This window comes from Carettochelys insculpta, chromosome 1 (assembly GCF_033958435.1).
Source record: "Carettochelys insculpta isolate YL-2023 chromosome 1, ASM3395843v1, whole genome shotgun sequence".
Taxonomy (NCBI): Eukaryota; Metazoa; Chordata; order Testudines; family Carettochelyidae; genus Carettochelys; species Carettochelys insculpta.
In genome coordinates this window covers 188,750,672-188,764,277 of record NC_134137.1, presented here as the reverse complement: position 1 = coordinate 188,764,277, position 13,606 = coordinate 188,750,672, and the positions used below count along the sequence as shown (strand labels likewise).

At 39.3% G+C, this 13,606-nt stretch overlaps 1 protein-coding gene across 1 annotated transcript in view; it reads left to right on the top strand.

The window, feature by feature from the left end:
* The window catches only part of NCAM2 (neural cell adhesion molecule 2), a 591,660-nt gene that overhangs the window by 328,653 nt on the left and 249,401 nt on the right, over positions 1-13,606 (top strand). The window contains exons 6-7 of the mRNA XM_074983463.1: positions 1,525-1,642; positions 9,185-9,345. Coding sequence (XP_074839564.1) covers positions 1,525-1,642; positions 9,185-9,345 — 279 coding nt within the window. The remainder of the gene's footprint in view (positions 1-1,524; positions 1,643-9,184; positions 9,346-13,606) is intronic.

Below are 13,606 nucleotides of genomic sequence, written 5' to 3'. Positions count from 1 at the left end.
TTATCCTGAAATTCTTATCTTTAGTGGAGTTTGTCGTCAATTGAGTTGCTGGTCCACAGAGAGCTGGATGGTCACTAGAAATTGGTTCCTTCTCAGGGTCAGGAGCTTGAGTATATCACAAAGAGCTACAAGTTCACATTTTCACAATATTTTGCCATATAAGAAATTGCTGCAATTACCACAGAGAGTCTTTATAAGTTAAATCAACAGCTTGATTCTCTCCTGCAGCCAAGCAATACTTTGCTACAGTGGAGGGAGTAAACTGATAGAGAGCTATTTGTGGTTCCATAATCCTCTCCCAATAGCCATTACATAAGATAAAGCTAGACAGGGACAGCTGTAAATTATCCTGCTGACAGGATGTCTTTGCCAGTATACAATTGGGCTTGGTGGAAACTTGTTCTTCTCTCCTCCAACACACCTTCGTTTGTTTCTTCCTTCCCTTACTCTGAAAGACGGACATCCAGTGCAGGTAGAATATGGGCAGCAGAGCAAAGTCATTTTGGGGTCAGAAAATCCAGGTCAAAGTCCTTGAACTTCTCACTTGGTACAGTACAAGGCAAGAACACATCGGATTTCAAATCTGCCGAGCTGCAGAAGATTTGGCACTTTGGATTACCTATCAGAGATGTCTAAATATGCCTTCTGTAATAATAGAATAGATATTTAATTCATTTTGAGTATGAATCTGATTTTCATACTATCCATCTTAAGACCATTCCTGTAAATTTGTAAAATTAATATAGTGAGTGGAGATATTAAATTATATCTTCTCTTTTATTGTTTCTTGAAGTGTCTTTTTTATTATGAATACTGGGGATGTGTTCAGTCCAAGTTATTATTGTTTCAGTAATAACACCATCATGTAAAAAATGCAGAATATGAAATTTTCAGGACACAGTCATTTCTTAGAATTTTTGGAAATGCAGTATCACAAATATGGATTGTATATACAGAATTCTATCACAATGCATCATTTTAAACTGATGATATCCAGATTCAGAAAATATATTGAAGTTTGTTCAGAAAAAATAAGTATGTTTAATCAGGATGAACACTATGGTTTGACACCTAATTGAAAATGCTGTCTCATGTCTCACACCTGTAAGCTGCATGAGGCGTAAAAGGAGAAAAGAGAGACATTCTTCATCTCAGGTAGTTTAATTAACACTTACCAGTATCTCTGTACTGACATGCACACAGTAGCTATGTCCTTCAGCCGTGTATAAATCTTATTTCATGAAACATATCAGGATAAAAAAGATTCTTATATTCATGTTATTGTTAGATTAATTCAAAAGAAACAATACACACTTGTTTTGATAACATTAGCATTAAATAAGCATGGTTAAGATTGTCTGAAATCAATGCAAACTGTGGTATCTGATACTAAAGGCTAACCATTTTGTTTTTGTAATTTGAATGCTTAATCAGGATTGTGCTGTTGAAAGGTTCTGCAGAATCAACTGAAACTTTATATTTCTCTATTATTTTACCTCATTTTTTTCTTAATATTTCCTTCAGTTCCTCCAACAATTACTTTGCTTCAGAAGTCCTTTAATGCCACGGCAGATCGGGGAGAGGCAGTTACTTTATTCTGTAGAGCCACTGGTTCTCCTGAACCTGAAATCAGCTGGTACAGGTAAGTTCAGTTTAGAGTTGTGTATCAGAAAGATTTGAAATGTGTTATGAGTTTGCATAATGCTAAAATGAACTTGTGGTATTTACAAGGCATTACTAAATCAGTTTGAATAGCACATTTGATCAAACTGTGGTTATCATCAAGAAAAATAAATTAGAAATTGTCTAATTTATATTTTAATCTGCCCCACATTAAAGGAATTTAAAGAGGCAACAGATTCATTTCTGAATTTCTTCACAAAATTTTTAAACTCCAACACCATAAACATCTGACTAAAATAATATAAAATTCAAATAGAATTCTATAGATTTGTCCATTACAGAGGAACAGTATTGTATTGTACATTGATACAATAAAAAAGAATATTGATCTTAAGCTGATTTGAGTCATCTGATCTTCTAGGGATTATGTTACATTCACATTAGACAGGGATTGGTTTCCCTTGGCTAACAGGATAGTTGGTAGCTTTTATCAAATGGAGTGTCCCAAGGGTCTGTCCTGAAGCCTGTTTTGTTCAACATCTTTATTAATGATGCGGCTGATGGGCTGGTTTGCACTCTCAGCAAGTTTGCAGGTGATACTTATCTTGCGGAAGAGGTAGATACACTGGAGGGTAGGGTTTGGGTCCAGAGTGAACTAGACAAATTTGAAGATTGGGCAGATAGAATCTCTTGAAGTTCAAGAAGAAGTGCAGAATTGTGTCTTTTGTATGGCAGAATCCCATGTATTGCTAGAGGCTGGTGACCAACTGGCTATGCAACAGTTCTGTAGAAAAGGACCTGGGGGTAACAGTGGGTAAGAAGCTGGATGTGAATCAGCAGTGCCTTTTCACCAAGAAAGCTGATGGCGTATTGGGCCACATTAGTGGGAGCATTGCCAGCAAATAGACAGAATGATTATTCTCTTTTCTGCATTTTTGAGGCCACATCTGGAGTATTGTATCCAGTTTTGGGACCCTCACCACAGGAAGGATGTGGCCAGATGGAGGAAGTCCAGCAGAGGGCAATGAAAATGATCGGGTCCTGGGGTGTATGACTTTTGAGGAGGGGCTGAAGGAACAAGGCTTATTTAGTCCTACAGAAGAGAAGAATGAGGAGGGTTTTCATAGCTGCTTTCACCTACCTGGAGGGAGGTTCTAAAGAGGAAGGAGACAGGCTATTCTCAGTGGTGGCTGACAACAGAACAAGAAGCAGTGGCCTCAAGTTGTGAGGAGTGGGGGTGGATGGGCAGTTTGGATATTAGGGGAATAAAAACCCTATTTCACTAGCAGGGTGGTGAAACACTAGAATGGGTTGCCCTGGAAGGTAGTATAATTTCTGTCCTTAAAGGGTTTTGATACCAGGCACAGGATCACATGCATCACAGGAAATTAAATCAACAGTGAAACAGGCACAGTAGACAACTGCTATCTACAGGGTCCCTGGGCTGGGACCCAGAGTAGGGGGCAAGACAGGGTCCCCCCATCCTTCCCTTAGTCACTAGGTGGAAGTGGCCTGTATATTGAGGCATCCCAGAGAGGGGAATTGGACCATACTGACTGAAATGAAGGACTGGGGCTAGAATTACCTGCCAAGTCAAAGACACCGACTCCAGGGAAGAAGCCCTGGAGCAACACTCTACTCCAGAGTGGGAACAACTTGAGAGACATTACAGAGGGCACAGAGTGAAACACTTGTGGACTTGTACCCCATGAAAGGGTTTGTTTTATCTTGCGTATAGACTGTTTGGCTGAGTCACCAAAGACCTCTAAACACAGATACAGTGCAGGCACATGCACTTGGCCAGGGGGTACTTGTGAGAGGTGAGTGCAACCTTGTTACAGTCCGGTTTGAACAAGAGGGTGGAGATGAACTGAGTTCTCTTCCAACTCTAATTTTCTATGAGTCTATGAGACTATGAAATGGTGTGCTAACTTTGTCTGATTCATTTGGACTGCAGAAGGTGCAAATAAGTGTGATTGTCATCCCACACACTACCATAAAAGAGAATTCAGTTTCTATCAGATGAAACAAAAATAAAATCAGTTATGGAGAACTCAAATTATTTGAAGTAGTGATGTGGAATTCACAAACAAAAGTTTCACAGTTTGGGGGGAACTTCATGTCTGTTTGAGTTCAGGTTATAAGCGATAGCTTCCAGCTGGGCAGAATTGTCTAGATTTCTCAAAAACTGGATTGCATAATTTGCCTCACTGCAAAAAAGACAATTCAACGTGTTCTTTTACATTTTAAAGATGAAAAGTGGGGATGGAGTCATCTTGTATTGGGAGAGCTTTATGTTTACAGTTGTCAGTCCTCAGTGTCTTCATCTGTACTACATATTTTAATTTGAAAGCACCATAATAAAGAATGCAAATAGAACACCTTATACCTGCAAATCATCTGTGGATCAGATGCTGGTGAACTAGATCTTCCCTCAGATTGAGTAATAACCATCTCTAAAGGAAAATGTTTGTTGTAAACCTCCCAATGCCTCTAGATGACTTACTTAGTGGTGTAATGAATGAGATAGAGCCTTGTGAACTGGCAGACGTGAATTCTATTCCTCACTGCCATTGTTGTAAATCATAGCTGTGTCTACACATGCCTCCTCCTTTTAGAAAATGCCACTTTCGGAATGTCACTGCCCATGTTGACTGGGGGTGGGAGAGGGAGCCTTTCTAAAGGACCTCCATGACTTCAAAAACCCCTTCCTGAAAGCAAATAGACAGTCTTTCAAATAGCCAGCTTATGAGACTTTAGGGAAGTCAATTCACTTCTCTTTCTCTTTCTGCCCTTTGTCTGGCCTGTTTAGAGTATATGCCCTGCAGGGCAGTGGGACTGTCTTTGACTATGTGAGATTACAATGTGTCTTTGGTCTTGGTGCCAGCACATAGACACTACTAAAAACAAATAATAAAAAAGGGTGGGACTTCAACTATCTCCTCATTGGATTGTGCAAACATGATTCTACGAGTTATTCCTAATTCACTTGGCTGGTTCCATTTCTGATTTCACTGGTATTAATTACTTGGTTTCCTTGTCACTGACACCTTAGTTTTGAACTGTTACAGCTCAAAATCTGATATTTTTCTCCTTGTTCTCATCCTGACAATCTCACAATGATTTTAGAGCTGGCAAAAATTTTCAACTGAATTTGTGAGGGAGTGAGAGGAGAGCATAGCAGTGCAGTGGTGAAACAAGGCCTGTTTGCCCAATCAGCACCACCCTATTTCACCTACAGCCCATGCCAGGCCTGGAGGGATGATAAAAGGAGGGAACCTGGGTCACTTAGGGGCTGCACAGCAAAGAGGCAGGAGATGGTTTTGCTGTCTGCAGGACCTATGCCAGAGCTGACTGCTGGGTCAGCTTCAAGAGGATGCAAGCCTCCAGCCCTCCCGCAGCACCATGGGGGAGAATATGGTGGAAAACCCCTTTGAAGAAGGGGAAAGTGGACTCTCAGGCCCAGGCCCCAAACTGAAGAAATAGACGTTTGTAAGTGGCTGGAAGTCCTACATCCTGGGTTCTCAGTTAAAACAGGGACCTAACCACTAGACCACCCCCCTGCCCTGGGGACCCGGCTACAGAATTTTTTTTCAACAAAAAATTCCATATTTGATGGCCAAAATAGTTCACAAATTCATGTTCTCACCCACATTGTTCTGATTAATTTTCTTTTTAATTGGGAAAAATCAGAATCATTCATTTTGATATTTTCAGAATGAAACACTTTGATTTCTTGATTCAAATCAACTTTGCTTTGAAATATTTAGGATTTTTGATGAAAATGAAAAAAATGCTAAACATGAACAAGATTTTTATTTTAATTAAACAAGACATATTGATTTTTTAATTGATTTTCAATTAGCCGTACATTTACAAACACATTTTCAGGTTGCCCCAAAATTATTTATTCTGTTTCAGGAATTTCCAGTGAGCTAAAAACAAAAAAACAAAACCCATCATTCACAAAGCTCTAATTTTAAGAACTTCATGATAGCCCAAGTTCTTTCAAAATTAACAAAGCATATTAGACTGTACTGAGAAAAAAAAAGTTCAAGATATTTACCTTTTTTTAAAAAAAAATTCCTGAGAAGGTATTTGAAATTTTATTCCGCCAGAATGTTGATACTTGTAGTAAACATGAGGATGCTTTTTTCAAAAGATTGGTCTATACATTTGTATTTGGAATTTAAGACACTTTTTTTTTCCTCAGTATTACTGCTTCATTGATGTTGTAAACATGAGGTAGCTAAAATAATGTATTTTACTGAACAAATTCCCTTGGTGAAAGAGACAAATTTTGAGTTCCACAGATTTTGTTCAGGTGTGGAGCTACAATGTTGTGTTATCCTGTTTGGTCCTATTTCATTGTTTTATGTTTTAAATTACTTATGTCTTTTTTTCTATTTTTATGACCTTATCCTGACACAGATGATACTCTCATTGACTTCAGTGGGGCTTTTTCTTTGGTAAGGATGGAAAGATTTAGGTTTATTGTGGTACAATTCTTCCTTCCTTTCATTTGACTAGAGACAGATATCAGCCAAGTTAAAATTCATTTTTCAATTTATCCCCTGGGGTTTTCTGTTCAGTTTCCCCCACTCTGTTGCACTTAAGGGTCAAATACAGGCAAAAACAGGTGCTCCAACATTGGGATCAGTTGAGCTACAGCTGGACTAACCTTGTACCAATAATATTTATGCCTTTTGTAAGGTTTCTTTGGGGTGTTTGACTCAATAATCAAAATGCTCACCAAGCCAGGAGCTTTGTGATTGAACCCAAATCCTTCTCTGTATGGAACATTGTTTTAATTTATTGATCATTTGCCTATATCAACTATTTCATCTTTGATTATATGGTAGTATAAACATTATTTTATGTTCAGGAGCATTCTGGGTTGTATTATTTAAAATAAAGTGAACTGAGCTAATGTGTCATTGTTTCCCTACCAATCCAGAAAATTACTTATTTTAGTCTTGGAAGATATATCAAAAGAAAGATTTACAAGGAGAATTGGTGCTTTATTTAATATTTGAATGTACCTAGTTAAGATTAATTGCTAGGAAGGATTGATTCTTCAGTTCCACAAGTGTAAATCTAGAGTACCTCCACTGAAGTTGGTGGAGTTACATTACAGGTTGAACCTTTGTAGTCTGTCACCCTTGAGAACTGAATGATGCTGAACCAGAGAATTTGCCAAACCACAGGAGGACAATATTGTCTAGGAGCATTACCAACACTTCCACTGCTTATTGGGCTCTTAGAAAGATATTTAGGGGTAAAATAGAGCTAAACAACAGCACAGAACATTGAGAGCCAGGACTGGAGCTGGAAAACTTGGCCATGGCCTGGATAAATGGACATCCAGCCAACTAAAATCATGCTGGACCATGGATGTTGTCAGACCAGAGAGTGCCAGACTAGAAAGATGCAACCTGTAGTATAAAAACCAGAATAAGCAAGTAAATAATCAAAAAAAATTAAACTTCTCAAAATTGTAAGAAAAGTGTGGTCTGATCAGGCAAGCAATATTTGTGTGAGTAATCTCAATCAAAATCAATGCAGCTAATTGCAGGATCAAAACTTTTATCTTTAGTGAGAGAATTTAGAATATACCAGTGAAGGAAATAATCTACTAATGTGTTACATGTATTTGTTTGTTTTCGTATATGATCATAAATTTAAATCTGTTCCATTCCCTGCATATCCCTGGATATCCCAATTGGTACATACAAATTATCCTGGATATAGGACATGTTCATGAAAAGGGATATTTTGGTCACCATTTTTATTTTCTTAACCTCATATACTTCCTGTGTGTCCTATGGAAATCTTGGGAAATGGTGTTGGACAATATAAATGCAGAATGAAGTCTGTTATAATTCAGTAAATAAAGTAACACAAATTGAAAAGGAAATGAATGAATGTCACCATCAAGTTTATATAAATGAAAGCATCAATGGATTAACATTCAGTTTTAACTTTGTTATTAAAATGGGAGACAAAAAAATCCAACCAATGATGTGCTGTTACTACAAATTAATCTTCCCTGAAAGGGATCTGTATTCCTGCTCAAAATAAGATCAGTTTGGAATTATTTTAAGTTGTGTTGTAATAAATATGATTATCACCATGAAATTCTTAGAAACATGCAAAAAATTGCCATAGCCCTCATTTTCAAATTTAGGTGCCTAAATCATAGAAGGCACCCAAAAGTTTGCCAGAATCGATCCTCAATGCCCTTGAAGTCAGAAAGAACTCCACACATGATAATCAGGGAACTTTTAGCTATTTGTTTGTTTGTTTATTATGTAAAGAAGGTACATGACTGAGCAACAGAAAAACAGGTCAAAGGAAGCTTAGAGCAAATATGGCAGAGTGAAAAGAAACAAAGTTAGGATTACATTTGAGTAGAAAAACTGCACAACATAATTATGTGTATGCCAGGGTGCAAATGTGAGTTGGTCAAGTACTGCTCAGTCATCAGTGTATTCACAGGTTTTGTTATTTCTAAACCATCTGGACTGCACATATCCCAGTGTCTGGAGGTTTGTTTGTTTACTGAATTGTGGCTAGCCAACAACAGCTGAGGGGGGAAAGAAATAGAGAGAGAGAGAGACAAGTTGTTTATGTGCCAATGTGCTATGTGTGGTAGTATGAACCCATTTTTATAAATTATTGCACTGATGTGAATAGTAGTGGCATTAAATCAATATTACAAATTATTGGAATGAAAATATTGTACTGTTCCTAATTAATTTGCATTTTAGAACATGGTAATAAAAATCATATGGCAAAGAGTTCTGAACATCAAAATGTGATCCAAAATGATTCCCTTATGTCCGGAATTAGGATGCATTTATTAAGACACCCAATTATCCACTGAAACAATTTACACAAGAGTGAAATCAGCTGCGTTCCAAATACAATGCCAACTTCCACCACACATTTTTCTGTGTAGCAAAATAGCTGTGTCCTCCAGGGGAAATAACTTTGAAGTTATGGCTGCTTCTGAATCAGAGGAAGCAAAAGTGAAGAACTTATGGAGAAAGTGAATGAAGAAAAGTTGTTTAAATGTGCCCATAAAATAAGAACTGGGGTGGGGGTGGGGCACTAAATGAAAATAATAGGTAGGAGACAAACAAAAGGAAGATTTTTGTTTTTGTTTTCTTTTTTATTTTTCCCTTCACACAGCACGGCATTCAGCCTGTGGAACTTCTTTTAGGGCTCATAAAAAGAACTAAATAAATGCCTGGAGGTTAGGTGTATTAATACTTATTAGCTAGAATGGGTAGGAATGGTGTCCGTAGCCTCTGTTTGTCAGAGGCTGGAAATGGATGACAGGAGAGGGATCACTGAAGGATACCTGGTCTGTTCACTCCCCCTGGGGTATCCGTCATTGGCTACTGTCAGAAGACAGGCTACTGGGCTAAGCGGACCTTTGGTTTGACACAGTATTGTTGTTCTTAAGTTCTTATATGTTCTTATGTTCAAAAATCTGAATGTGGTTTTTCAGATTTTGAGATACTCTGTGTGATTATAAATCCCTCTTTTTCTTCAGGAATGGCAAGCTTATTGATGAAAATGAAAAATATATATTGAGAGGAAGCAATACAGAATTAACAATCAGAGATATCAGAAATATTGATGCAGGTCCTTATGTTTGTGCAGCAAAAAATAAAGCAGGAAATGATAAAAAGCAGACATTCCTCCAAGTTTTTGGTAAGCATTGCCTGCTCTATAGTACTATGATATTTCATTTGCGGGGGCATTTGTTTGTTACTGCGTTTCTAGTGATTTTATTTTGTCACAGTTTGCTGTTTGTGGTAATATTTGATATAAAAAGACATACTAGCTGCATCTACACAGCCCCCTCCCTTCTGGAAGGAATCCCCCTATCCAAAAGCCCCCTTATTCCTCAAACGTTTCAGGAATAAGGGGGCTTTCAGAAGTCAGGGCTCATTCCGGAAGACCCCCATCTACACAGCTCTGTAGCTCCTGGAAGGAGCTCTTCCGGAAGCGAAATCTTGTGGGACTATGCAAATAAGGCATGAGATATTTAAATCCATGCTTCATTTGAATATCCCCCTTTTGTCATTACCTTGCCTCTTCTGGAAGGTATGGGGCTGTGTTGATGCAGCCATAGAGAAATATCTCACTGGGTATGTAATTAAGTCACTGGGCTATATATGCCGTTTGAGGACTAGGCCCATATTTAGGTCACAATTTTATTTGTACATATCAATCTATGGAGGAAAGTAAAGAATCAAAAAGCCCAGGTGAGGTTATAAAGAATTAAGGTCCAAATGCCAGCTTACCTATTTTATTTTATATTGATATATTTGTTAAATACAAGCAACCGTTACAGAGGAACAGTAGGAACTGAAATTATAATTCACTAGTTTATATGGAACCTTGCTCCCAGAAGATGCCTGTTGATGCAGCAAGAGCCAGTTTTTGGCATAATGGTACAAAGAAAGCTTTTCCCTGGTGCTGACCACTTTAATCTTTACTCTTGAATTTGACTTTGAAATTCTGTTATCTTCAACATCTGCTGATCTACAATTCAGACACAGAACACTGAACTGGTAAATTGTTAATTTTTTCTGGTTTCCTTTTCAAAGTTGGCTCTTGAGCTATGAGAATATAAATGGGCAGAAGGAGAGGAAACCTTGGAACTAAAAAACAGAATAATTAGCCTTTTAAATAAATGATGTTTACACCTGATAAAACCATACAGAGGCAGGTTCTTTATGATGTTATTCATTATCTAAAAAAATTCTTTTAGTTGCACTTAATATACTCTTTTGCTTGTAAGTCAAAAAGTTGAAAATCTTATTCCTGCTTATGAACACTATTCCTAGAAGAAGAACTAGTTGAACAGGCCCTTCTGCTTACACAGGTACTATAATGTTTGCTTCAATGGAGTTCCATGTTGATGGAGCCCTGTTGCTGGCATTAAGGTCTGTGTATGTGCAGAGGTCCTTCTTTAAGTATGTCCTACACACACAATGTTAGATAAACACATGGGGAATAATAAACTCCAGATTCTCATACCTTTGTCATATAATGTTGCTTCCATAAAACAGCATTTATTGGTTTTTATGTTTAAAATGTAGTATATTAGATAAAAGCTTCTATTTGCATTTGCACTAGGAAGAAAAATCTGAAAATTGTAATCCTGATACTAAATTAATCAAAATAAAAATGTAAATAAATATTTGTTTATACAGTTGAATGCCTGAGGAAACAATATTAAAGAAAAATACACAACTATATCACATCTGCAGGATGTTGGGAACACTGCTCTGTGTAAATGCAATATCTGTAACGCGGACCCTCGGCCCAAACTTTCTGTGGCCTTTCTAATGGCCTGTTTATATCAGCCTATGCAATGTGGGTATGGTTCTGGCATAGGCTATCATATATGGAAACTGAGACTGCTCGGGGAAGGAGGCTAGGACTTGTACGGTAAGTCTGTGGAGTGACAATTAGCAGTGTGTAGTTAAGGAGAATGTGACTTGGCCTGTGGTAAGGAAGGGAGAGGACTGAAAGGAAGACAGGTTGGAGGGGCAAGGCTGAAGGGACCGGGTTTAGGAAGAATGATTAGATGGGTCTGTATCCACTCAGTCACCCTTATAAGCAGAGTCTGGAAGGGAACTTAATGTCCCTGATTGTCTTTCACCATTGCTCTGCTGGCAGCAAATATCAGTGAAATGCACTGGTAGCAGCAGCGCTGAAAGCCAAGGGCCCTGTGGCAAGGTGAGAGGGGCCAGGCTTTGCACGTCTTGAAGGGACGAAGTTGAGTGCAGAAGATCTGGGTCCAAGGTATGTCAGCACTTAGCACCACTCAGACAATGGTGCTGGGGCTCCCTCCATCCCCTGAGCCATGTGGAAAAGCCCTGTGCAGCGTTTCAAAGGGACACTGTGAAACTGCTCCCTTTGCCCTCCCTCCCTCCCTCACCCCATCACAAAGCCTGATTGTCAAAGTGTCTCATTCCCTTCTAGTGCTGTATTACCTAGAGGATGTCACCCTACTGCTGCTGTCAGGTACTCTATTTGCTCAAGAGGCAGAAGTCTGTACAATGGTTCTTCAGGTTTCAGCCCTGTTAACGACCCGTACTTGTGTTGGTTGGGTACTACATGCTGGGATTTATTTGATTTTTTTTAACCCTAGGAAGTTACACACCAAAAACTATTATAAACCAACATAATGGTCACAAAGACAAGTACTCAAAAGTTAGCCTAAATTATAACATTTCCTACCCATACAACCTTAATTAAGACCTCTTCTACACATGAAGTATGATTGCCAGTGATTACATGATCACAAATAATTTTTCCACAGGATTCCTGCCTCACTACACAGGATGGACATAGTCTGTGAATAAATGAGGGTTAGGTAATGAAGTAGACTGTTGTCTAAGGGACACTTTCCTCTCCTCTTTCCTCAGAAGTGTGCTGCTTGCAGGACTGGGACGGGGCAGGTTAGCCTAGGCCCACCCACGTAGACCAGGCTACAGTTGAATTCTAGAGACAAGGAGAAAAGAGGAGTGGGAGTGAGGTCCAAAGTTAAAAAAATGGGGGAACCAGAATAAGACACTGAGAAGAGAACTCCAGAGTGAAGCCACCATTTATCAAAGGCATCTAGAGTGTCAGTGGTATTGCCAAGAGGAACTCTGTCCGTAGATGTGACCAGATGTTTGCAACAAGCCCCAGAATTGCAGAGTATCCTTCTGTCCGGCTTTGTCCTGCTATGATGAATGGATCTCTTGGTCTGAGCTGGGTAAGGTTCAAAAGGTAATCCAGTGACTTTGTCTGATCACAGCTGCATGTATACAAGTGAGGAGGTGCATGGAAAAGAAAGAACAGACGTGAAGTTAATAAATTGGTTAGGAGGAGGACCCAGAAGAATAGCTGCAGGCTGATTCACACCATGTAGATCAGTACCTATGTCTCCCTCTTGCTTCAGCACAACAGGGGAGTTCCCTCCCACCTAAGGACTTAGCCCAGACAGCAATGAGATTAGACAGTGAATGCCATAGAAATAAGGTTAGAACTCCAAGTTCAAAATGTTGATGCCTGGAGATTAGTTGGAGGATATCAGATAGATGGCTGCAGAAAACCCTGGTAGAGTGAGAGGGTGTTTTAGCCAGTCCCAGTCAGCTGCATTGACTGTAGGAAGTTAGTCTCACAGGCATTGGCATCAGTTGGATTCAGGAAGAAGAAGCCAATATACAAAGCCCTAACCCATCTGTGCATCCACAGGGGTCCTTGAGAGGGATATTGTCCTCTGCCAAAGGGCAAGTGATGCTCTTTTTTGGCCTCCTCTTTTTCTCCTGGGTGTAGAAGAAGCAAAAATCATGATACATCTCCCAAAAAGGAACTGGATACAGGATTGAATGAGGATACCCCAGGACAGGTGATCATTGGGACCCAGAATTCATCCCAGTTCTTCTTACACCCTCTGCAGAAGTGGGTTTTGCTCATAAAAGCTCATGAACTAACGTGTGTTAGTCTCTAAGGTGCTATTGGACTGCTTGTTATTTGCAGATGGACTAGTTATCCAACCTAAGATCTCTGGCTCCAACTGCTCGGTTACTCTACCCTCTTCTTCCAACTGACCTTCCTTTAAATGTGTGCCTTTTCTGACATGAAGGGGCATTAACATTCCCCACATCCCACCACCTCTGTTCCAATGAAAAGGTGTGTCTCTGCCTATGCTAGGCCAGCCAGAATTCCTGTAAGGATTCCACAAGGACCATCAGGTGATGCATTGAGAATGGGGGCAGCCTAATGCTGGATGAGTGCCATTACAAGGTATTAAATCAGGAATTATAAATGAGGCCCAACTGTGAGGGGGCATGACCAACTGTCCTCCATATGGACATAAGTAAAGATGGTGGAGTCATCTGCTAGTGGTCACACCAGGAGTCCAGTGGGCAGTGATAGGAGACACTTCCCCTGAGAATGATAGAATCAT